Here is a 26,272-nt window from a genome sequence, read left to right on the forward strand (position 1 = left end):
GTCTACAGATTGGGAACTGCGAACGGAAGCGGCTAGAAGAAAGCTGCGGCCGGGGACAGCGAGCGCGGGACTAGCTCCGAGCGAGGGCTATGCGCGCGAACCGTGCTGCGCAGGTGCGGGGGTGGGCGCGCACATGCGCGGGAGGAGACGGAGCGCCGGGGGGCTGGACATCGGGGAAGGGGGTGCGGCGCACACAGCATGGCGTCCAACATCTACTGGGTTCGCCAGCGGATCAGCCGGCTCGGCCAGGTGCGGCCTGGGGAGGCGCCTCCCCTTCCCAGCCCCAGCCCACCCCTCGCCTCCCGCCACCGCCCCCTTTTCCGTCCCCGCCTCAGCGCCTCGGCGAGCGGCTCAACCGCCGCCGCCCCGGCCCGCCCCGGCCCGCCCCGGCCCGCCCCTCCCCGCCCCGTGGCCGCCCGGGCCCACCTCCCAGAGCCCGCCCCGCCCGGCCTTCCTCGCGGCCCTGCTGCTCGGTCTCGTCGGTCCCCCTCCTTCTCCACCCCGCTGTCCTGACTCTCTCTCCCTCCTTCCCTCAGAGGATGTCCTCCTTCCAGCTCAACATTAACCCGCTCAAGGAGCCGCTCGGCTTCATCAAGGTCCTCGAGTGGGTGAGTGCAGCCCGCGCCAGCGAGGCCTGGAATCGCGCCGCCGTGACCGCGCCCGCGCCGGCTCCGACCCGGCCGGCGCCCTCGGCGGGGAGGCCAGGGGCCCCGGGAGCGGGAGCGAGAGCAGGGGCGGCCAGGCCCGCGCGGGCTCCGAGGCCGTCGCCGCCACGGGAGGGTCGGGAGGGTCGGGACAGCGGGGAGGGGACGGGAGGCCGCGGGCTGGGCCTGCGCGGGGCGGGGACGCCGCGGTCCGCGTCGAATCACGAGTCCCTCGGCCGCCCTCCCACACGAAGCTCACCTCTGGGTGCTCCCGTCGGAGAGGGAGTTCAAATTTCTCTTTGGTTGCACGGCTTCCCGCAAGGGAAGAGAAAACTTCCTGTTGCGGTCTAACCGAAACCTGGGGGGCCGGAGTCGCGCCTCTGCTTGTCCTGTGGGAAGGGCCAGCCGGTGCATTCTGCCCGGTGCCGGCTGCAGGCCGCGCTCCGTCGAAAGCTGGTTGTGCCTTCTCCAAGTGAGCTGACGAGCAGTCAGTTCTTAGTTTGCTGTTGAGATGGCTCCAAGTTAAAAACGGATAAAAATAAACTGTGGGTCAGGCAAGCGGACGGAGGTGGGGGGAGAAGGTCTTTTACAAAACGCGTCTAGTCAGTCCTGTGCGCTCAAACACAGGCTAGGACTATCGCCAGCAAGTTTGTTTAGGTATTTCTAAACAGCATCCTGCAGTCAGCTTTTAGTCCTTTCCTGGGAACACTCTCAACCATTAACATCAAAGGAGACTTATTAATTCGACCTTGGCAGTGATCAGTCACTTGGAGGCGTTGGCGAATACATCAGGCACTGCACATTTGCTTCAGATTCCGTGGCCGAGTCCATGTTCGGTGCTGATTTTCAGGCCCGGATTAATAGGCAGCTGGCATCTGTCCACTGTGCAGGCAAGTTGCTTTTATAGCCAGCAACATTTACATCCGTGACTCTTTAACCCTATATTTTAGTGATCAAGTGGCGAAGAGTAAGAACTTCCGATTGCCTGTGTTAAATAACCTACTGAGGATGTTTTCTTAACGTAACACGGAAACTCAGATTCCCTAATGTGTACTCAAGCTGATTTTCAAAAAGGTTCCTGCCTTGCCCCCAAAGTTTTGCTTGTCTTCTGAAAACTGAAATAGTACTGATTTCACACAAATGTCTACTTTAAAGACACATAAATATATGTTAATTATATTTTACACACACACACACACACACTTAGGGTTCTGCAAACATTTTCAGATATAAAGAAAAATACTTGAGTATATAAAAATGTGAAATTGCAGTAGGAAAATCATGTTTAATTAGGGTTTTCAAATGTAAAGGTTAAGAAAAAGTCTTATTGAGGGTTAGAATTACATTTATAATTGAAGTTTTCACTTAGTAAATGAGGCAGTTGTTTATGTGCTTACATTGTCAGTCTTTTTTTTTAACAAAACAGGCATAACTTTTTTCCTTAATATTTTAAAACATTAGTGGTAAGTTTATTAGTGATCATAGGTCTGATATATTTTGAACAAATCCTGTTTAAGCTTTTTAAAGAAATACTACTTTCAGTTTGAACAACATACCATTACACAAGAGAGCCTGATAAATACTTTAATAAAAGTATAGGCAAAGTGTAGTAGGTGAAAGAGAGGAGAAATAGTTGCTTGCAGGAACTAGGGAGGATTTCATAGATGAGAGAACACTTGAAGGATGAGTACTTATTCACTTAGGGAGGATGTGGGAGTGGCTTTCCAGGCAAAGGGAAATTAGGTTCAGTGGTGTGAGAAGTTGAAGCAGCATAGCCCTGTTTGAGAACTTGAAGTAGTCGGGGTTGGCTTAAAACTTACACTGAGAAGGAGGGTGTAGATTTGAGATGATTCTGAAAGGTTTCATAGGGCTTGCAGAAGAGTTAGGAGTTTATCCTATGAGCCAATCTTAATCCTGTGGGGTTAACCTTGGATAACCTAGGTCCTTTCTTTAGGAAAATGCATATGTGTAGGTACAGTATTTGGAGTTTTTTATAGGATAGTTTCTACTTAAGCCCAGAATTCCTACCATTTGGAGTGAGGACTCATTTAAGGGTTTTAAATAAGTGAATAATATAATTAGATTTTCTTCTTAGAAATTTTCATTTTGTCAGTAGTGTAGAGGATGGATTAGAAAGGTCATAATTGAAGGAAGAGAGATCTGTTGCTTGAGAAATTATGAGGATGTCAAGTTAATTGCAGTGGGAATAGAGAAGAGAGGTATAAAAATTAGAAAGTATTTGGAAGTTGGAAAAGAGGGAGGACTCTAAGATGACTGCCATATTTCTGACAGGTTGGTAGTGGTACCTCTGTCCAAGATATATCACTAAGGAGAAGAAGCAGATTTTTGGTTGAAGCTCAGTACGGTTTTGGATGTATTGAGTTTGTGGTCTCTAGGTCATAAAAAGGAAGTATCCTTTAGGCAGTTAGCTATATGGGTATAGAGTTTAATAAAAACGCAAGAATGGTCTGGAGATTCAGCAGATATCTGCCAGCAAGGGAGAGAAGAAATGGTTAAGAAGATGGAGAAAAATAACATCTGGCATCACTATAGAATTTAAAGAAAAGAGAACTATTCAACAATATCAAGAGGTGCAAGAGAGAGGTTAAGTAAAATAAGGACTAAAATGCACACCTTGGTTTTGGTAATCCAGAGGCTGTTGGTGGCTTCCTAAGAGCAATGTCCATAAATTCAGAAACCAGATGGTAGTAGGCCAATGGATGTATGGTAAGAAAGTGAAGACAGTGAGAGTAAACCACTCTTTGACTTCGAAAGTGGGAGGGATTTGGTGGTAACCCATCTGAAAGATGGGAAAGACTGTGTTTGTGGGCTTGAGAGAAGAGACTTGTGAATAGAATTGTTGGAGGTTAAAAACAGAGGCAGAGGGCATGAATGATAAAACAAGTTTCTAGAGGAGAAGGGCCCATCGGAGGAATTTTTAAATCTGTTTTGAAGGAATTGTTCAAGTTTCATAATGCATTGATTGAGGTGTGGCGGGTTACTTCTAAAAACAGCCAATAAATAAGTTTACAAACAAATCTAAAATCTAGATAATGGCTGTTTACTATTTATACATCTATATAACTAAAAAAATAATTCTCAATCAGCTTATCTCTAGCAAGGTTCTAGAATATGTTAGACTAAGATATAACCTGATGATATGTAACTTTCAAGGGATTAGATGCCCAGTAAACATTTATTGACAGAATAAAAATATGATCGCCAGAGCAGAAGCATTTGCACTTTGCCTCTAAACTGCAGCCACCATGTTGTACATGTTGTATTCCTTCTCTTCTTTTTTTTTTTTTAAAACTACCCCTAGCACCTAGTTACAGTGCCTGGCAGTGACATTGTCTTAGTTCTCTTTGTGTAGTAAGTACTCAGTAAAGGTTGAATTTTTGTTGCACTTATATGGGAATAGCAATACTTTGTAGGGCTATTGGAATGACTGAGTTAATATTTAATTATGTGAATGACTATAATGTACTTGAATAGTTCTTCGGGACTGAGATGCTGTGTTTGTAAGACTAGTCCCAGGTAGTGGATAGAATTGAGCCCCATATGACTAACATACATACCTCCTGGTCCTTCAAGATTACTCAATTCCCTATCACATATTTTAAACTTTAGAAATGATATGTTGTATGCTTTTCACCTATCTGATAGGCCTTTAGAAGCCTATCAAGGTGAAAATATAAAATTTAGGTAAGAATAAATGCCCCATGTGTAGAAGTAGAACATAGGAGTAAAAGTCAAAGATTAATTTTATCAAAGCAACTTTTTAAAGTATTTAATATTTCTCTGGTAAATTTTAACTTGGTTCTTACTTTTAGTCAAATATCCCTAATATTTAGGTAAAAGTTTTTCATTGAAATGATTTATCTTTTTAAAATATTAAACACTGTGTTTTGGACTTTCTTGTTGCTATCTTGCGCAGGGTGGATGCTGAACAAATATTTAGCCCATAATGAATCTAAGTATATGCTTTCCTCATTGCACACACACAGAATTGTGGAAGAGATACTGTTTGGGGAGCATAGAAGAAATTACACACTAAGTTGAATTTTAGAATTATAGACCATCTTTGAATATTTTTATCTGTACTGGTCAAATGTATCCTTGGTGTTAACTTATTTATTGAGTGGGCATATATGTGCCAGGGCTTTACTTGTATTTTCTTATTTAATCCTTTGACAACTTAATGAGGGTTGTTATCTCCATGTTAGAGAAATGAAGTAATTTACCCAGTGTCCATGATTATGATAACTACATCCAGGACTCTTAACACTCTGTTCTTAGTCATTTTGATAACTACTTTTGTGTTTCTAATTGGTCTTTTAATAAGTTAATAAAAAGATTACCAAAGGCTTAAAAAACAAAAGCCTAAGGTACCTGAAGTGATTTTTTTTTCCTTGTTAGGTGCATGTTTATAATAAGATCTTAGGAATTAAAAACAAGTAGGCTGTTCTTGATTCTTTAATAAAGTTTTAATATTTTTTTCTGATTTTATACTTACAATTAACAAGCGAATTCAAAAGACACTTAAAAACATTACTTTGGGGCAAATTATTATCCAAGAAAATTAGCGTGAAAAACAGTAAATAAGAAAATCTATAGTTCTTTGAGTATTGCATGTATCAATTTGTTAAAACAACAAACTTCCAAATATACAAAATAGTTTATATAAAATACTTAAAATTTAGTCATCCCAAGTAACATAAAATTTTTGCAAATAGGGGCTATGTTTTATCCTAATTTTGTGGTTCAAAAATAGCACAGAGGAACACCCTAGAAAATACAAATTGTTTGTATTACACAGTGGGAGGGACAGCACATATATAGACAGATGTTTCATCCATTTGCTTAATTTTTACATTTTTAGGCTATCAGTCTGGAGGAGACTGCTCTTTAGGAAACTTACCTTTCTCTTAGCCCTGCCATTTGGGTACACTTCCTTCCCCCCCCCCAATAATGGAAAGGATTTCAAATAGCATTTTATGCCTACTAGGACTCTCTCTACTTAAAGCTTGCTAATAGACTTACAGACTTACCCCTATGCCTTTGCTCTCTGTTTCTTCTACCTGATTCTGGATTATTTACCATGAGCACTCTTACAGGGTAGATCAGATATAATTTTCATAGACAAGATATATATGTTGTAAGGGCTTTGAGAACACACACGCACTCATACACACTCACCCCACACATACAAATAGCAATCTCTGATAAAATATAAAAGGGAAAATTAAGATCACAGAGCAGTGTCTAATACAATGGTTCTCAAACACTTTGGTCTCAGAACCCCTTTATGCTCTTAAATATTGAGGATCTCAGAAAGCTTCTGTTTATGTGGGTTGTATCTCTTGACATTTACCACATCAGGGTAAATTTAAGCAGAGGCTTTTAAGGGAACATTTATTTATTTTAAAACACAATAATAATTCACTTAAAAACTTCAATTGCACCAGTGCAACAAATGCTACCAGTTTTCCTTGAAGTAAAAGGCTCACTTCATTTGTTTTTGAGAAAAATATCTGCCAGATATCCACGTCTGAATAACTATTTTTTGTCTGTTATTCTTTCAAGTAAAAATGGTGTTTCATGGAAACAATTAGTTCAGCATATAACACAGTACTTTAAATGCTTTCCCTGGAGACAACCATTGTGTGCGGTTAAAGTATCTGCACATCCTATTTTATCATACAGAATATTAAGAAGACTCAAGGGTCAGGATTTAATAAAAATCATAATTTTTGCTGCTTCATCAAAGACATTCTTAACTAAAACTGGCTTTTTTTTACTGCAAGTGCATGACAATGAAATAACTCTGATGCTATTGCTTATTCTTACTAAAACCCAACAGTTCCACCCACAAATGCTTTTGCTCAAGTCAGTGCAAATGTCAACACAGTGTAAAAGGCAGATAATGTCGTAGTAATATGAAAATATTTTTGACCTCATGGACTTTCTGAAAGAGTCTTGGGTACTCCCAAAGCACCACAGACCACACATTGAGAATTGCTGTATTAATACAGTAAACATCATTGGGGAACAGAAATGAAACAAAATATGGGTGGAAGAAGGACTGTTCATGATCTGGGAAATATATATGGGAAAAAGCTTCAACCTATTGTCTGGATTTATGACTTATATAGAGCCAAGTACTTAAACAAGTGGAAAGAGCGAGATACAGCCTTCTAAGACCTGAATCAATCTACCTGCTAGCTCGAGGTCTGAATTTGTGAACACTTCAATATTCTCATATGTTGGTAGTTTGGGGGTCCCATCGTAAGATGTGGTATTTGCAGCCATGTAGAAATGACTGTAAAACTACTAGACAGGGGTAGAAAAAGGGGGGGGAACCTCAATTTGAGCCTACATCAAATATCGTACAACACATGAAGAAAACTAATTTTCACTTAAAAGGTCAAAATCAGTGACACAAATACACTTCAGGACAACCCGCCAGATCAACAATCAAGATACGGATTTACTCTGAAAAACATAAAAGTAGGACAACCTGAAATGATTTTGAAATAAATATATTTAAGTTCCTCAGAGATTTCTAGTTCCATATTCAATAGCTTAAGAATTATTTAAGGATGAAGGTGACATAAAGGTGCTCTCAACAGGGTCACCTGCCTCGCTCAGTAGGTAGAGCATGCAACTCTTGATCTCAGGGTCGTGATTTCGAGCCCCACGTTGGGCATAGAGATTACTTAAAAATATAATTTAAAAAAAGGTATTTTTTTAGGTATCAACATGTAATAGTTAAGAGTTGGCAAAAAAAAAACTACTCTTTCCTCCCGCAGGAACTCAAGTTTACTTTTCATGATCCAAATTCTTAAGGGTTATGGAACCGTACTAGCAGGCTGTTTAGAACTTTCTGTGATTGTACTTTACAAGCAGAGGGAGATCATAGAAGAATGAAACTGAAGCACTTTGTACCGAACTTCACTGCTTGGTGCATAGTGGGAATAAACTGAAATAGCATCGATAACAAAACATTTTTAAAAATGAACATCTTTTGGGGCGCCTGGATGGCTCAGTCGGTTAAGTGTCTGCCTTTGGCTCGGGTCATGATCCCAGGTTCTGGGTGAGGGTTAGGGTTAGGAGCCCCTCGTTAGGCTCTCTGCTCAGCGGGGAGCCTGCTTCTCCCTCACCCTGCCACTCCTTGCTTGTGTGTGCGCTCTCTCTGTCAAATAAAAATCTTTTTAAAAATTTTAAAAATAAAAATGAATGTCTTTAGTAAATGCACAAGGACTTTAACTCATAAAAATCAGTGCTTTGGTTCTAGGCATCTAATCTTACTGACTGTAAAGGCAAACATGTTGTGATAGTTCATTTTCAGCTTTAGTAGAAAGCATACATTTGATTTTGCATATAAACACTCATATACAATGTACTTTTAGGTCTATTTTTTTTTCTTTTAGGTCTATTTCTGAAGATTTCGGTTATATCAGTTTCTAGACTAAACCTCGGACAGAAAGAAATTTAAGTAAATGACATCAGATTAATGATGAAACCAAATAGTCAGAAACTTGTAAAAAACACCCATATATAGAAGAGTACCAGTGTTCCCAGCAGAAGCATCAGTGAGCTGAGCAGGGTCTAGAAATAGGATCGAGGACTGGGACTCTGGCTACAGGCTAAATAACTCATTGAAAATACCAGGGGTCTCCAAACTTTTTTTTATTATGAATCCTTATCTGTAAAATTTTATGCATAGAGCCCCAATATGCATCCATAACTTAGATGGATATTTTTACTATGTCACTATCTTTTTTTTTTTTTTTAAGTGGGCTAAGGGCTTGAACTCATGACCCTGAGATCAAGACCTGAGCTAAGATCAAGACCTGAGCTGAGATCAAGAGTTGGACATTTAACTGACTGAGCCACCCAGGCACCCCACTATGTCAGTATCTTAAGGCATATTTTATGCCTGGGGTAAATTTCATTCATATTTTTAAATCCTTATTTCAAACATTCATCCGATATATAGATAAATATGCCATCTTCTTGTGATCTGATTAAGTAGAATCTGTTTTTCCTTGGAATGTGGCTAATGAATATAGCTCATATAGGGCTTCTATTTTCTCTTTTGGATGTGAATTTTTGTATTATTAGTTTATAGTTTCTTTGAAGACATGTTTAAGCCTTTGGTCTGTTTTGCGAAGGTTAGTTTGGTTAAAACTAGGTAACGTATTCCATAAACTCAGCCAGGCACACTCACATTGTAATACATGAACACTAAAAGGGAAAGAATCGGTGAAGGTACCACTGTCCTTGCGTGTCATGGGACTCCTCTTACCTTCAGGATACCCAGCGTGCTGTACTGGCATGTGACTCGGACCGACAGACCCAGCATGGGTTGCAGTGATATATTAATTGCAGTAAGGCTTTAATTCCTTGTTTAAGTCTAAAAGTAAATACAAATAGAAGTTCAGGTATTTTCTTCTCATATACCAATTAACTGACTACTGCAGTTTATTTTGGAGAGTAGTGTTCTAGAGAACCAAACTGAAATGTTAACTCCAAAGTTACAAACCTCAAAATTCCTGAGGGATCTTCCATGTATCTAGTATTGGTCTGGTGGGTAGAGAGTTAAGTGACACTGTTTTTTGGCACCTTGAGTCTGTCATAATGAAATATGGAACCTTTTGACCTGAAGAGAAGCTTGCTGTCATCCTGTCCTTAGATTCTTACTAGTTACTCTACAGATAGAACTTCATGTTAGCAGTTTTAGCCATTCTTCACCGAATAGAGAGGAATGGGAAAATGAATTTCATAAGTGGCAAGGCAATAGAAATGAGCATGCCAGTACTCCTTGTTTAGACGAGGAATACAAACTGAAGTGCACATAGGAACCACCCTCATAAAGTAAGTGAGTGAAACAAGCTGTTTGGAAGAAAAACAATAGAATAAGCTCATTGATTCCTGGTAACTAACATGCATCCTGAGGATTGTTGAGACAGTAGAGTGGCAACAGTCTGGAAAAAGCACATGCCCCGTCTTACATGTCATCTGTCACTCAGTTCCACATGGTTGTTGCTTTATGGGAATATGGGTCTGATGCTGCCATATTTTCAGTTTCCCCACAGTAAGGAAAAGCAGGAAATCAAATTTTTATGTGTGGTATGCTGGTATTAAAATACCAACAACAAATTCATATTTTTTATGGATTCTGGGAAGATCACACAAATATTATCTGCAGGCCAGGTTTCACCATGGGCTGCCAATATATAATTTCGAATTTAAATCAAAATAGTAGTAGAAAATAGGGAGAAGTGAGATAGTCGGATACTTTACCCTCAGGTTGTTTTATAATTCATGTAGTAAAAAGTGTGTGTCTTGTCCCTTTTTCCAATGAGATAAAGACCAGAATTGCAAAGATGACATTTATTTATCATTATAACAAAAAGATAGCTGTGAAATGATGGTTATGTAAGACTTGAAATATGATTTTATTTGTAGATTATTGGAAATTGGTTTTTTTCTTTAATTAAACAGTTATTTAATGAGCATTTGCTATGTGCCAGACCTTCTGCTAGGTAGGCACTGAAAATCTTGAGTAAGACCAAGTAACAAAGACATGGCAGTCTGCCAAGGGACAGGGAAAGGCATTAGGCTTAAGAGCAGTAAGTACAGTATGCCATTTATTTAATTTTTGTATTTAGTTAGAAATTAGTTTTTATTTTTGTTTTGGGTTTTTTTGTTTTTGTTTGTTTGTTTTTAAATCAAGACACAAGAGAAATGCCTATAGTAATGAGTTAATGAACCCAAGTCTATGGCAGCCCAGGAGACAGAATCGTTCTACCATAAGAAACTGGTAAGGGCCTTTAAGGTGAGCTTGTCAGAGAACAGTTTGGGGGTGGGACAGTTCCTGGCAGAAGAAACAGATACACTGGAGACATAAATACATGATGTGTTTCAGGGGCAGTAGTAAGTAGTAGTACCGTGTGACAGAGTCATACAGCACCGGGCGGGGAATAGAGTGCATATAAATCTAGAAGGATAAGGTTGAGGGTACCTCAGCCATGCCTGTTTGGCCAAATGAAGAAGTTTGGGCTTTGTTTTTTTCTTAAATTTAGTTCTGGAAAGTCATTGAGGAAATCTCTTTAAACAGGGGAGTACCGTGACCAGATCTTCATTTCAGATCAGTGTGACATCACTCTAAAGCATCTGTCCAATAGAAACAGAATGCAAACTACAATGCAAGCCCCATAATAATTTTAAGTGTTCCAGCCACACTAAAAAAGTGAAAAGAAACAGGTGAAATTAATTTTAATATATTTTATTTATAAATCCAAATATTGTTGCAACAGGTAGTCAATATAAACAATTATCGATGAGATATTTTACATTTTGAATACTAAGTCTTTATAATGCATTGTCTGATTTGTACTTACAGCTATCTTAAATCAGGCAAGCCATTTTTATTTTTAAAAAGATTTATTTATTTTATTTTAGAGAGAGAGAGGGAGCATGGGAGGGGTGTGCAGTTTGCAGAGGGGGAGGGAGAGAATCCCAAGCAGATTTCCCGCTGAGCACAGAACCCTACACAAGGCTCGGTCTCAGGACCCTGAGATCATGACCTGAGCCAAAATCAAGAGTCGGATGCTTAAAGGACTGAGCTACCCACGTGCCCTAAAACAAGCCATTTTTAAAGTGCTTGAGAGCCACATGAGCCTATGCTACAGAAGAGATTAGAAATGAGAGGAAGAGTCTATTGGGTTAGTCACCGTGAAAAATGGTGAGGGCCTGAACAAAAATAGTGGCAGGAGTGGTGTAGATAAGTAACCAAAGCTTTTAAAAGAATGGCATCATACTGTATGAAGACTTAGGCAACTTTTTTTTCCCACTCAGCGTTAGGTTTTTAGGTTTCATCCATATTGACGTGGGCAACTGTAGTTCCTATATCTTTATTGCTATTAAACTTCCCATTGTAAGTGTATACTATTATGTTTTATCCATTTTCCTGTTGCTCCTATGTTTTCAGTATTTTAATATTATAAACCATGTCACTATGAACATTCTTGTGCATGTTCTGTAGTACACGTGGGTAAGAATTGCTCTTAGATCTATATACTAGTAGAAACTAATCCTTTGTGACATTATTGCAAATACTTTCACCTAGTCTGTAGCTTGTTTTACATTCAAAAACTGACTTTTGATTTTTCTATAGTTGAATTTAACAATCTTTTATGGTTAGTATATGTTCTTATTTTTAATCTTAAGAAATTTTTCCTTTCTCTGTGGTCACAAATTTTCTTTTATATTTATATTATATATCTTAAAAATTTTTAAAAGACTCGATTTTGCATTTGTCTTCAGCCCATCTGGACCTTTTTTTTTTTTTTTTTTTTTAAGATTTAATTATATTTATTTGAGAGAGAGAGCAGAAGCAGAGGGGAGAGGGAGAAGCAGGCTCCCCACTCAGGAGGGAGCCCGGCGTGGGGCTTGATCCCAGGACTCTGGGATCATGACCTGAGCCGAAGACACTTAACCGACTGAGCCACCCAGGCGCCCCTGGACCGTTTATTGAAGTCCTTCTTTGTATTAGTTATCTATTGCTACATAATAAAGTACCCCAACCTTAGCACTTAAGAAGCACTTAAGACAGCACACGTTTATTATTTTAGTGTAGGTCAGGAATCTGGGAGCGGCTTAGCCTGAGGGGTTTCAGCCCAGAGTCTCCCTGTTTGCACTCAAGCTGTTGGCTGCGATTGAGTCATCTCTAACACCCAGCTTATTCCCATGGCCTTTGGCAAGGCTCAGATGTTACACTTCGAGGCTCACTCACATGGTTGCTGAGAGTCAGTGGTTCCTCATCACAAGTCTCTCTATAAGTTGCCTAAGTATCCTCCCAATATGGCAGCTGGCTTCCCCCAGAGCCAGTGATTCAAGAGAGAAGGGAAGACAGAAATTGTAGTCTCTTTATCACCTAGTCTCGGAAAGGATGTCCCATTCTTTCAACCATATTCAATTTACTAGGAGCCGTCCACACTTATAGGGAGGAAGATTAATCTTTGCCTCTTGCAGGGAGGAGTATCAGAGTTTGGGGACATATCTTTAAAACCACCACACTCCTTTCCTTGGTGATCTGCAATACAAGCTTTGTTAGATAGAATTTATCTAGTTACACACAGGTCTCCTTCTGGCTTCCTTATTGTGTATCCTGTTTCTTTTTTCTAATCCTAATGGGTATATGCCCAATTTTCTCTGGCCTTCTGTTTTCATTCCTTATTCATGAATATTTATGTGTAGAGAGTATCCATTCTTCTGTCTTTACCTGTGAACTCTTAATTGAAGATTCCAAACTGTGTGCTGGACATTGCCTCAGACTCTTCATATCTGTAACCAGATTCCTTTTTTGTATAACTCTTCTTTACAGAAAAAAAAAAAAAATCTCTTGATAGTTATGATCCTGGTTATGGCGTGATTCAAGGCCCTGTATTAATAATCTGTGAGAGGCATTATATCAGTGTTTAACAGTTCAGGCTTTGATATCAGACCTTCACTGAATTTTACCTATTTGCTAGATGAATGTGACCTTGAGCAAAACAAAGTCCCTGCCTTTGAGTTTATATTCTAGTGAAAAACGGACAGATATTTGAATACTAATAGGCAGTGGTAATCCTGTATCCTGTAAATTTGTGTATCCTGTTTCTTTTTTCTAATCCTAAATGGGTATATGCCCAATTTTCTCTGGCCTTCTGTTTTCATTCCTTATTCATGAATATTTATGTGTAGAGAGTATCCATTCTTCTGTCTTTACCTGTGAACTCTTAACTGAAGATTCCAAACTGTGTGCTGGACATTGCCTCAGACTCTTCATATCTGTAACCAGATTCCTTTTTTGTATAACTCTTCTTTACAGAAAAAAAAAAAAAAAATCTCTTGATAGTTATGATCCTGGTTATGGCGTGATTCAAGGCCCTGTATTAATAATCTGTGAGAGGCATTATATCAGTGTTTAACAGTTCAGGCTTTGATATCAGACCTTCACTGAATTTTACCTATTTGCTAGATGAATGTGACCTTGAGCAAAACAAAGTCCCTGCCTTTGAGTTTATATTCTAGTGAAAAACGGACAGATACTTGAGTATTAATAGGCAGTGGTAATTACAGTGGTAGAAAAATAGAGCAGCATGAATAAAGGGAGTAAGTACTGTGGGGTTGGAGCATTATTATTTAATATAGTGTGATTGGAAAGGCCTCTCTGATAAAGTCCTGTTGGAACAGGGAGCTGTGAAGTAGGAAGTGAATCATGTATTCCAGGCAGAGAGAGTAGCCAGTGCAAGGGCTCTGTAGAAGTTTACCCCTTTAAGGAATAGCAAAGAGACCATTTTATGTAAAGAGATTTGACAAGGGGAAAAGTAGCAGTGTGTGATCAGAATTATTAAGGGAAGAAAGGATTTTGTAGACTGTTATATGAACTTTGATTTTTATTCAGAGAGAACTCAGAAGCCGTTGGAGAATTTTGAGCAGAGGATATAAAGTTTTCTGCCTTTTATTTCTAAAAGATCACCCTGGTTGATATATTGACAGTAGACTGAAGGAGGGATAAGGACAGAAGCAAGATTATCTATAAGGCTGTTAGAGTATAATTCAGGCAAGAGGTAATAATGGTGGTTTGGATCAGGATGTTGTGATGGCGGTGATCAGATTCCAAATATGTTTTTTTTAAATAGAGCCATCAGAATTTGCTGAAGGATTGAGCTTTTGGCCACTACACCATATGTGGGATTTTTTGTTTTGTTTTGTAGAAAATTTAGAAGATACAAATAGAAAAAGGAATTATCTTTATTTTCTGTTCAGAGGTGACCACTGTTAAAATTTTGATGTATTTTTGTAGTGTGCATCATATGCATAGGCGTAGACACATGGCACAGTGCATGTGTAAACAAACTTTTTAAAAATTAAACTCTATCCGCAAAGTGGGGCTCAAACTCACAACCCTGAGATCAAGAGTTGCATGCTCTACCAACTGAGCCAGCCAGGCACCCCATAAACAAACTTTGTATGTAATGAATGTTTTCAGTATCATTAAATATTCACCAGCATTTTAATGACTGCACAATGTTCCATCCTATGAGTGAATTACAGTTTATTTGATTCCATATCAACATGTAGGATGCTTCCGGTTTTTTCCTGTTATATATAGCATTTAAGAGAACATTGTGTTCTTTTAAGTATATGCATGATCAGGAAAATAAATTTCCAAGTACTTTTTGGACCTGGAAATATTGAAATACTCAAAAATGAGGTCATACAAGCTCATGAAATAGCATCTGCATTTGCTACCTCTTCGCAAGTCTCTTGGCTTAACAGTTACCATTAAAAATACCTCCAAATCACCCCTTTGATTTTGATACTAATAAATAATACTTCATCTGAATTTCTTACTAATATTTAGTAGGTACACTATTATATGGGCTGGTATACTAGCTTCTGTATTATACTCGGGGAAAAGAAAATCATTTGTTGACAGTTGGAAATGAATTTTTTAAGTGTTTTTCACCATCTGCGTTTAATTTGTAATTAAGAATTTCTAGAATGTTAGTGAGCCAGTTTTTAATAATGTACTTAAGCTTTAATGACCCATGTTTTGGGTACAGTAATGCTTCTTCCTCCTTTTTTGGTCTTACTTTTTATAGATTGCTTCTATCTTTGCTTTTGCCACCTGTGGAGGTTTTAACGGCAAAACAGAATTTCAAGTGAGTTGTCCTAAAGTTCCTGAAAATAAAACGATAACAGCTGCTTTTGGTTATCCATTCAGGTAAGATATTTATTTGTTTGTTTTTATGGTTAAAAATGTTTTACTTTCATATTGACTCTTGAAGATTTCCAGCAATTTGGGGGGGTAGAAAATTTTAAATTGCACACATGCTCATTTGTAAGTGGTGATCATTGCTCCTCAGACTGTGGCACATGGACCAGTGTCTGTCTGCAAACTGTGTTCCTGGCCTGTGATGAATTAAGTACAGAAAACGAGACTAAGCATTTAGAAACTTTTATATGACCTTGCCTTGACATTTGTATTCTGTCATCCCACAGTGAATTGAAAATTTAAAAACAAAACAGAGACTGCTCTATCACCTTAGCGTGTGAAGCCGTGATGTGGAAGCAATCACAGCTTCAGAAAATTCAAATTTTCTCGTGTATTTGCAATTACTAAATAATAGCCTTCTTTATATCGTTTTAAGACATGTATTTAGAGCGAGGAGTTTGTGTTTATTTTCTTAGACTAAAATGAATGTTTTGTGAATTTTTCTGTTTAACTTCAGTGTTTATTGAAGTTTATTGAATATGTCCTGTGTTTAAGCCATGGTGTAAATCTTCTTCCATGTACTACTTACCTGACTTCTCTAGGACTCAAAATTTCTATCCATTGATTCAGAAATCTTACCTTTAAAGGTTGTTTTGATGATAAATAAACCCTTACACTAAAAATATGTCAGATAGCAAGAGCCTGGTTATGAATCATTGCCTCTCCATTTCCCAGCCCTTCTCTTATAAAGTTCCTATATGAGGAACTCTTATGGCACATTTAGTGATAAGGGCTTTTGCAATTTATAGGTAAGGAAATTTAAAAACAGTCTAAAGTTAGCAGCTAATTAATCTAGGGCTAAAATGTGAATCATGATTGGCTCTCCTGGTGCTAGTGACACATACTCTGCCTCCTAGAATGGAACATCATGTCTCAGATCGCAGACTGTTTTGTATCAGCGCTTATTCTGCTAAATTCTTCTTGCAGGGAGATGGTATGTGGATGTTAAAGTGTTGAATGCAATCTATATTCAGTCTATCGTAAACCAATTACAAGGCATAATTTATGTACATTTCTTAGGAAATTTTTAATTTAAATATTTGAATGTTCCCCTTTTTTTCCCCCAAAGGAAAATGTAATATATTTTGGGAGTGTTTTTTGAAATGTCATTTCAGTATTCTACTTACGTATTTCTATCTCTATTGGGAGAGTCCAAGTAATTCACAAATTTATTTGAGCCTTTTTTTAATAGGTTGAATGAAGCATCATTTCAGGCACATCCAGATGTAAACGTGTGTGATGTAAATTGGAAAAGTTATGTCCTTATCGGAGATTACTCTTCTTCTGCACAATTCTATGTTACGTTTGCAATCTTTGTCTTCCTGTACTGCATTGCTGCTCTTCTGCTCTATGTTGGTTATACAAGCCTGTATCGGGACAGTCAAAAACTTCCCATGATTGTAAGTAAACACTTTATTTTTGTACAAAAATCATTTGTATAAGTGTATGTTATATTTGGAGTTAAATATAGATTTTCTTACACTGGAAATGAAAATTCTTGGCATAAACCAGGTAAACATATTTTGATCTATGTTTACCATGAGGTTGAGCTTTCTCTGGTTGTCACATTGAACCTAATTCTTTGAGCCAGTTTGCAACACTTCCTCTATACTCCAGGGAATACAGAGGTCTGTTTGTTTCTAAGTCTTACTTTAACCTGGAAAGATCTCAAACGTATAGAGCATATTAGATTGCAAGTAGAGAAATTAAGTAGAAATTAATGCCTTTAATTTCAGGAATTGCTGACCATACTAGTAGTCTCATGATGGTGTTCTTACTTCTTACCTTTTTTCTCTTTTCTCAAAGACCCCCTTTATGCCTCTTGCAATGTTTTATTGAGCTTAATAGTATCGGAAATCAGCAAACTATGGCCCACAAGCCAAATCTGATTCATTGTGTTTTGTTTTTGTTTTTTAATAAAGTTTTGGTTTTTTGGTCTTTTGTTTTAGAACACAGCCATACCCAAACATTTCCGTACGGTCTATAACTGCTTTCGTGTTACAGTGGCAGAGTTAAGTAGTTGTGAGAGAGACCAAACATATTTACTGTCTGGCCCATTTCAGGAAAAGTTTGCTAACTCCTGGTCTGTATTCCTAAGTTCTTTACTTTAAAATCTGACCCAGATAATTCTATAAGAATTAGAGAATTCTCACTAGTGATGTTCATGAACTAATTTTGAATCTTGGAGATGGCAACAAAGGATTTGGATTTGAAGTCCTAACATCTTTCTTGGCTTCAAAGTCTTCTGAGCTAGAAATAAAAATAATCTGAGATTTAGGTAGTAGAATCTCCTCTGGATTATTGGTGCAAATGCAGAGATAAGCCATGGTTTTAAGCTAGATGTCCACAACAAAAGAATAACTACAAAGGCAGTATTAAGTGTTACTGACTTGAAGGGAGAACAGAGGTGCTTTTGAGATACCGTCTCATTATGTCTTGAGAAAGCACTGTCATCTGCTGATTATTTGTGAAGCTACTTTAAAGGGAAGGCTAGTTGGGTATGAAGAAATTATTAATTAAGATAACAGGTTTTATTTATTATTTATTTTTAATTTTTGCTGCCTGGATCATAAGAATACAAATGGTAAGTAAGGAATAAAACCACCTGCTAAAATTCTTACTTATTTTGTTTCTTGTTTCTGAGAAGAGATTCTTAAACCTGACATTTTCATAAAATATTTTCTTGGATGTCTTTCAAACAGATAGACATCAACTATTTTAATTTGCAGTGCTTAATCAACAGAAATTACATATTAAGAATCTGTAACTTCTGTAGACTTTCCAAGACTTACTTAAAAAGCAACGGTAGAGGGGTGCCTGGGTGGCCCAGTCGGTTAAGCCTCTGCTTCCAGCTCGGGTCATGATCTCAGGGTCCTGAGATCGAGCCCCATGTCAGGCTCCCCACTCAGTGTTCTCCCTCTCCCTCTGCACCGTTGGTGCTTTCTCCCTCTCTCTCAAATAAAATCTTAAGAAAAGGAACTGTGGAGCGCCTGGGTGGCTCAGTCAGTTAAGCATCCAACTCTTGATCTCAGCTCAGGTCTTGATCTCAGGGTCATGAGTTCAAACCCCGCATTGGAGGGGAGTTCAAGCCCCCCACGGAGCCTACTTTAAAAAAAAAAAGGAATTATGATAATCATATGGATACTATCTTTGGTTAAAATTCTTTATAATTTAAATACTAAATGAAGACAGTTCTTGCCATTTTGTCATTCTCCCAACAAACTTTTTTTTTTAAGATAGATTTATTTATTTATTTATTTATTTATTTATTTATTTATTTGACAGAGACAGAGAGAGCAGAAACACAAGCAGGGGGAGTGGGAGAGGGAGAAGCGGGCTTCCTGCGGAGCAGGGACCCTGATGCGGGGCTTGACCCCAGGACCCTGGGATCATGACCTGAGCCGAAGGCGGACGCTTAACGACTGAGCCACCTGGGCGCCCCATCCCAACAAACTTTTAAGTTAACTCTAGCAATGAGCCTTTTCTTTTTCATATTTTGTTTGGTGAACTATTAAAAATCACACTTTCTAAGGCAGCATCTAAATCTATATTTTAGAGGGTTTTTCTGTTAAAACTATAAAACTGATCTAGGTGCATCATTCAAAAGTCAAAAAAAATTTTCCATGTCTGGAGTGATCGATCGGTTAGTGGTCATGGAGAGGTAATCCAGAACTAGCCCTTTAAATGTTTTTTTGTTGTTGATATAATACATAAAGGATGCTTCTTGTCTGTAAAAATTCAGATTTCTAAATTAAATTTTGAATTCTACTTTTAATTTAACCATATAAATATAAAAAAGTTTTCTTGAGATACCCAAATTTAAAATATAGCCAAGTAGGACATTGTTTTTTTTAAAGTACTCTGTTAATGAGGACATGCCTTTTTGGCAATGTTCTCAATTCTCTACTAAGGTATTTCTAGGAGCATTTCAATTGTGGCATTTAAAATCAACTTCCCTTTTTAAGTAAATGTAGCATTTTTTTGGTTTTAAATAGCAGGAACTTAAGGGTTCTAGGCCATGTGGAGAATCAGAAATATCCAAAAACCTGAAACCAAACAAAAATAAAGTATCCCAAATCCTAAAAATCTGTTATGAATCCTATCCCAACTCATTGGTGGGAGCAGGGCTGCCAGAGGCAGCTACGGTTGTGCATTGCAGAACTGCAGGTGGGCCACACCCTAAAAACAGAGTCCTGAGTGGGACAGAGATGATCTTCAGAGGCTCTCATTTCCCCCGCGTCCCCTCACCCTAAGGTTACTATGTGCATCATTTTCAGAAAAGTTCCCTGCTTTTGAAATATAAGAATGTCATGCCAGCTGCAAAGTAGATTTAAAGAGCATAATCAGAAAAACATCAGGGTGTTTTTTAATGAAGAAGTTGGAAGGAGGGGCGCCTGGGTGGCTCAGTCGTTAAGCGTCTGCCTTCGGCTCAGGTCATGATCCCAGGGTCCTGGGATCGAGCCTCGCATCGGGCTCCCTGCTCAGCGGGAAGCCTGCTTCTCCCTCTTCCACTCCCCCTGCTTGTGTTCCCTCTCTCGCTGTGTCTCTCTCTGTCAAATAAATAAATAAAATCTTTAAAAAAAAAAAAAAGAAGAAGTTGGAAGGAAGAAACCTGGAAATTACAAGGATTTGACATATATGGGTCAAAGCTATGAACTTCAGCCCAGAGAGAACTTGTTTAAGATGTGATAACCTTATACTATTTATCAGTTCTCCAAAAGGCATTGTGTTTCTAGCAAGTGTTTAGAAAATATCTACCTGCAGTAAAAGTGCAACCGAGTGCAGAAGTGAAAAGGAGAGTACCCCCCCACAGTGCAAAACATGGAAGCCATATTTCTGTACTTTTTTCTTTGATCTGCATTTTTTTAAAAGAATACCAGGAGCAGTGGAAAGCTCAAATGCAAAATGCAAATACCTCCATCTTTGTAAAATTAGTCATTGTTTTTGGTTCTCTGATCACAAGGCATGTATTCATTGCCGTCTTGACCTGGTGGACAAGCTATATATAGGAGAGTTCCTATATGTCATAAGTGGTTCCTGGTGTTTAGTCTCAATAAATGACTAAAAGCTGGTTGGAAAAAGTAATTAAAAACCAATCAGATTTATTGAAGGGGGGGGGTTGGGGAACCACTTCTCTAATAAGCTCCAAAACCCATTTCTGAGCTTGCAGAGATTTTTGCTGCAGATGTGTAAGAACTCATAGCTTTGGGCATACCTGAATGCTAAGAATACATAACATTAAAAGATATAAATTTTACATTATTCCCACTTTTGTGGTTAATTTAAAGGAAAACTAAACAACGTGGGACTTATACTTTATATTATACAAATGCATTCTTTAAAAAGTCTTCGTTAGATTTTTGTAACCAACGCTAGTTAACAAAATTTTAGTTGCCCAGCTACTTAACAAAATTTTAGTTCCCCAGCAGAATAGATTGAGTAAAGAGAATACATTTTTTTCTTTCTTCATCTTACTCAATGAGAAACCATCCAGAATATTTAAAACTTTAGTCTTATTCTTGGAAATGTAATAAATAGCAAAGACTGTAGTAGAAAATTACTAGTGAGAGGATGCCTTGAGAGATTATTATTTTTTTTGTCCTTAATATAATGAGTATTCTTGAAATTTTAGGGTCATGAATTTTAAAAGAAACAAGTCATTCTGGATGCGTGCTTTTCACCATTTCATTATCCAGATCATGGACAACTAGATATTTTGTTTTAGTTTTTTATTTTAATTCCTTCCAGTCATGGGGAATTAGATTTAACTGAAGTTAGAGTTTTGCCAGAACAGTATGAGAAAGCAGAAGGTGAGGGAGTTGCGTGTGTGCAAGGGGTTGTAACGAAGGACCTTAGAATAAAATTAAGGGGGAAATGAGAGCATGAGTGAGGCTGAGAGACAGTAAAAAAGTGGTAAAATCAGATTGTAGGTCTCAATGGGGTCAAGGGATTTTTGAAGTTGGGGTGCCTGAAGGAGTGTGCGCTGGAAAGAGAGATGATACTGGCAAGTAGGGGGAGTGAAACTGGGATTATGAGGGGATAGAGTTATTGGTGATAACAGGGTTTGAGTTGTGATCCTGGGAGTGAGTGGCTTAAGTCAAGGCTGTGGTGACGGCTACGTGAAACTGATTTCTAGTGTCAAAATCTTAGACTGCTTAAGTAGATGATTGAGTCTTGCTCACTGCTGTAGCTCAGGCAGTGTACTAGTGATGATAAACAGCGATGTGTACAGTGCTGACTATGGCCTTTTTTATGAAGTATGTCATGTAGGCCATTTCTCAGTACCATAGAGTTCAGTGTGATCTCAGTTCCTTCATCATGGATTTGAAGTGTAGTATTTTTAAATTAACTCTTCATTATTAACTCATACTTATGTTTGCTTTAGGACTTTGTTGTTACTCTTGTTGCTGCTTTCCTGTGGCTGGTGAGCACTTCAGCCTGGGCTAAAGCTCTTACAGATATTAAAGTAGCTACCGGTCAAGGCATCGTCAAGGAGCTCGAGCCTTGTAATCATCCAGACGTGGCGTGTTATTTTGGCTCTGTGACTAGTATGGGATCCCTAAATGTATCTGTGGTACGTATGCAGTATTTATAAGATACTTTATTTCACTTAGAAAAACCTTACTAGTGATATAAGAAAGCAATAGTTTTTAATAAATCTCTGGATGAATATATTGTTTTCATTTTTACTAAGCTATCAGAACCCTAGCTACCAGATAGTCTTTACCTTTATAACAGTGAAGAAAAGTTTGTCAGGAAAACTATCACTTGTTAACAGGTTTCAACAAGATCGTGATTGAGTCTTTCTTTTCATTAAAATGGACTAGGCAAGACTTTTACCCGAAAGGCACTAATAGTAGTCACTAACATTTATAAAGACTACGTGTCAGGCATTGTGCTAAGGGCATTACATTACACTCATCTTGTTTAACTTATCCAGTAACCCAAAGAGGAATGTGGGATATAGTATTATCATCTTCATTTTACAGCTGGGAAAAAATGTAGCTTGTGCTTTAATTTGCTCAAGATAACACACCTAGTAAGTTGGCAAGCCAAGGTGTGGACCAGATCTGACTTAGAGCCCATTCTCTGATCTGACTTCCTCTGGGTTTATGAAAGTAGTACTTTTATGGTTTCTTAAGTGATCTAAAAAAATTGGTATATATAAATTTTAAATAATATTTAGCCTGGGGCGCCTGGGTGGCTCAGTTGGTTAAGCAACTGCCTTCGGCTCAGGTCATGATCCTGGAGTCCCGGGATCGAGTCCCGCATCGGGCTCCCTGCTCAGGAGGGAGTCTGCTTCTCCCTCTCCCGCTTCCCCCCTCTTGTGCTCTCTCTCTCTCAATAAAATAAATAAAATCTTTAAAAAAATAATAATAATAATATTTAGCCTGTTTTACCAAAATACAGATAAATGTATTACTAAGTATGTTATTAATATACTGCATATATTATGTTTAAGGAAGTCTTCTGTCTTTTCAAGAAAATATTTTTCCAGTGGATGAAGTCAGCATGCCTTGTAAAGCAATTTGGCCAGATTTTTGTGTTATAACTTTGTGATTTAAAGTCTTTTTTTGCATTTATATTGACCATGATCTGAGATGGACAATCTCAGGAATGTTGTTTCTGTATGCAAATATGCAAAAAATATAAAGCATTTGGCCTTCAGTAATATGATACTACTCTCAAACTCTTTACCCTAGTGTTACATCATATAAGTCACTGTTGTTCTTATATTTGGAGGAAAAAAAATACAAAAAAAGGGTAGCTTCAGTTTATTCATCAGTTTATTCATCTCTGAGACTTTTATTGTGTCAGATTTGTAACTGGGAAGACTAATTTCTTTTATGTTGACTAATGTAGGATGTGATGTAAAGTTCTTTTGTGACTCCTTTTCTCTTCTGGCTGCAGCTGTTGGAGTAGGAGAGATAGTAAGTAGTAGGGGAGAAAGAAGGGAAATAGGAAAAGATACCCGGGGTGGTTTATAACCATTCAGATGGAGAAAAGTGAAAGCCCCCCAAGAAGGAAGCATGATTCCTGTTCCTCTTCACCTGAAAGCACTAAAGTCTAATTACAAAGTAATAATAGGGTTTTACTTATTTTTCTCAAATTTAATCCCATCTTCTTGGTAATGTTGAGCATGCAAAGATAAGCTTTCTTTTAGTCATAATTTTATATGTTACAGTTTTAGAGATTTTAGCTTTATTTCATTGGGAGTAAGTCATTATATATACACATTTGGCATTGAAATGGAAAGTCTTCCCTTTTTATTCTACTTTATATGTAGTTTACATTTTAACTAAAATAATGGTATACTGCCTAGAAATGTTAAATGTTTAAAGGAAAACTGAGTATAAATTTTTAAGTAGATACTAGATTTTCATTTTTATTTTTCTCTTTCTTAGATCTTTGGCTTTCTGAATATGATACTTTGGGGAGGAAATGCATGGTTTGTGTACAAGGAGACCAGTTTACACAGTCCATCAAATACTTCTGCTTCCCACAGCCAAGGAGGTATTCCACCTCCTTCTGGAATATAAAGGGAGAAGTGCACTGTATGAAATATATGTCTATACTATGACCTGTTGCCAACATCTTGAGAAGCATTATTTGTTTCTAATAAAAGTAATGGCTTTTTCAATAAATTGGTGGGTTTAAAATTTTGCTGCTTTTTTATATAAAGCCTGTGCCTTTCCTAGAAATTTAAGATGTAAATGTATTCTCACATGTAAATTTGAAAATTCAGGGGCCTATTATGAGATGATACACATTTTTTAAATGACTGGTTATTTCTTTACTAAGTTGTTTGCCTTCCAAAGTGTTTACACCTTAAGCCTTAACATATATCTTCACTCAGAAAAGAGTTACATTTTCATATCATAATAGGAAGAAAAATCTCTATTTGGAATATACACTACTGTAAGTTTGTATAGATCATATACCTAAGACCTGTCTTTGTTTAAGAAAGCCTTGATTACATAAATCATATTTAGAAAAACATACTTTGTTCAGAATTTGTAGCTGAACATTGTTTATATGTTATGAAAAATTTTTCATTGCAAAGACTGGTTGTATGTTTTATTTCTGTTTTTCTAAGTGACCTACAGTACTTAATAGGTGTACTAAAACTGTTTTGAATTGGGGTTTGGAAATTTCTAATAGATGTATAGTTAATTTAGTGATTCTGTTGCATGAGGTGTAAGCTTCCATTATGCTGGTTGTTTAATAGACTTGCTGTATAAGTAGAAAGAACGTGGTTCAGCTAGATATTTTGATATGTACGGGCATTACTCTTAGTGGTATTTGTTTGCTGTCCTTTGTTGCTCATCCTACTTAAGTGCAGGCTGAGACCTAGTCTCTTTGCAAGTGGAATAAAATAAGCGACCTGTTTTTGCAGACCCTTTCATAGGGTTAAAAAAAATTAAGATTGCCTTTTACTTTGGAGACATTTAACATTTAGATTCAATGAAGTTGCTATTTTGAGTGTAGCATTGATATTGTGAAAATAAATGCAATTTGGATTTCATGTTTCTTAATGTTCATTCTTATTTCACAAATGGATGATTAAGGAATTATGCATCATAAACAGGAATTTAAGTGAGCTGTATTATGGGTGCACTGCCTTTGCACGCACATTTGGGTATATTCTGAATACAGGGATTATTCACATTTTGCTTTCTAATCTTTTTGTTGTACAGGGCCAGATTTCTTATTCTTACCACATGATTGTTTATATGTGAAGCACATCTTGTTATTGCCTTTTTTTTTGTTGCTTTTGTTCATGACAAGAATTGTCAATATGAGAATGTATATCTTTTATGCAACAAACTTAATAAAGAAGTTAAAAGAAAGAGTGCACTGATTATTATATTACAAAGAAACTTTCATCTTAAAGGCAGGAGCAATGCAAAATGGAATTGATTTCCAAAGTAGGAATAATTTTTTAAATGTTTGGCAAGAAATAAAAGACAGAAAAATGCTTTGGAGACCCTGGTTCTATCCTTTTTTCTTTCAATCTTGTTTTTAAAATGCTTATTTGTAAATTTCAGGTTAAGTTTTCCTGATAAACTTTTCTCATTGACTGTCCATTAGGCAGCAAAGGTTCTTGATTAAGAGTGTATTCTCCAGAACCAAACTGCCTGAATTTGAATCTTGGCTTCACCACATACTAGCAATTAACTTTAGGCAAATTACTTACCTTCCATGTGCCTCAATTTGCTTATCTGAAAAACAGGAATAAGTACTGACCTCAAAGAGTGTTCTTGAGGATGAATTGAGTTAGTAAATGTAAAGTCCTTAGAACCATGTTCAGCAGTAGGTACTTTTAGATGTTGGCTATGATTACTAACTTTTGGTAGCATCTAAGTCTAAGGTAGACTTAGCCTGGAGTCTCTAGAGCTGGAGAGGGGAATGTGGTGGTCTTGAGCAGAAAGGCAAGATAGATCTCCCTTTATATTCCTCAGAATCCTGGATGTTTTAGCATTTATTTTTCTGTTGGTGGTAGTTGTACATAAAGTTAATGACATTGAAAGTAAATAGCTATTGAGATTACAGCAAATCCAGGAAGGAGTCTGTTCTGTTGCTCTTTCACTTTCCAATTTTGATTCTGATTTTGAGTCAACACCACAGGTAGCAATTTATAGGATAATTTCCAGGACAGAAGTAGTAAAAGCTTTGGGGTGCCTGGCTGGCTCAGTCAATAGAGTGTGCGACTCTTGATCTCAGGGTTGTGAGTTGGAGCCCCACGTTGGGTATAGAGATTACTTAAATCTTTTTTTAAAAAAATAAAAGCTTC

The 26,272-nt window shown here is 37.7% G+C and overlaps 2 protein-coding genes across 7 annotated transcripts in view; one reads left to right on the top strand and one right to left on the bottom strand.

Annotated features, from left to right (window-relative positions):
• Window positions 1–1,626, bottom strand: part of LOC144379724 (uncharacterized) — a 217,589-nt gene extending 215,963 nt beyond the window's left edge. For 2 of the 6 annotated variants that reach the window (XM_078060031.1, XM_078060030.1), the window contains exon 1: window positions 904–1,601. In XM_078060031.1, the coding sequence (XP_077916157.1) occupies window positions 904–1,058 (155 nt within the window). In that variant the 5' untranslated portion in view covers window positions 1,059–1,601. Of the gene's footprint in view, window positions 1–566; window positions 678–903 lie in introns of those variants that run through there. The other 4 variants (XR_013443084.1, XR_013443083.1, XM_078060032.1 and 1 more) reach the window with 4 other exon arrangements.
• On the top strand, window positions 421–25,328 carry SYPL1 (synaptophysin like 1). Its single transcript, XM_036067407.2, has 5 exons — window positions 421–608; window positions 15,305–15,426; window positions 16,670–16,877; window positions 21,863–22,051; window positions 23,883–25,328. Exons 1-5 carry the CDS (start codon window positions 540–542, stop codon window positions 24,015–24,017), a joined length of 723 nt encoding a protein of 240 aa, XP_035923300.1. The 5' UTR covers window positions 421–539; the 3' UTR covers window positions 24,018–25,328.
• Window positions 25,329–26,272: the final 944 nt, after the last annotated feature.

This window comes from Halichoerus grypus, chromosome 12 (assembly GCF_964656455.1).
Source record: "Halichoerus grypus chromosome 12, mHalGry1.hap1.1, whole genome shotgun sequence".
NCBI classification, from domain to species: Eukaryota; Metazoa; Chordata; class Mammalia; order Carnivora; family Phocidae; genus Halichoerus; species Halichoerus grypus.

Excerpts from the sequence above, each read along its gene's own strand:
- SYPL1 (XM_036067407.2), top strand. The coding sequence starts at position 540 with ATGTCCTCCTTCCAGCTCAACATTAACCCGCTCAAGGAGCCGCTCGGC. Across the intron at positions 15,427-16,669 it reads GCTTTTGGTTATCCATTCAG|GTTGAATGAAGCATCATTTC; the intron begins GTAAGATATTTA and ends TTTTTTTAATAG. Across the intron at positions 22,052-23,882 it reads GATCCCTAAATGTATCTGTG|ATCTTTGGCTTTCTGAATAT; the intron begins GTACGTATGCAG and ends TCTCTTTCTTAG.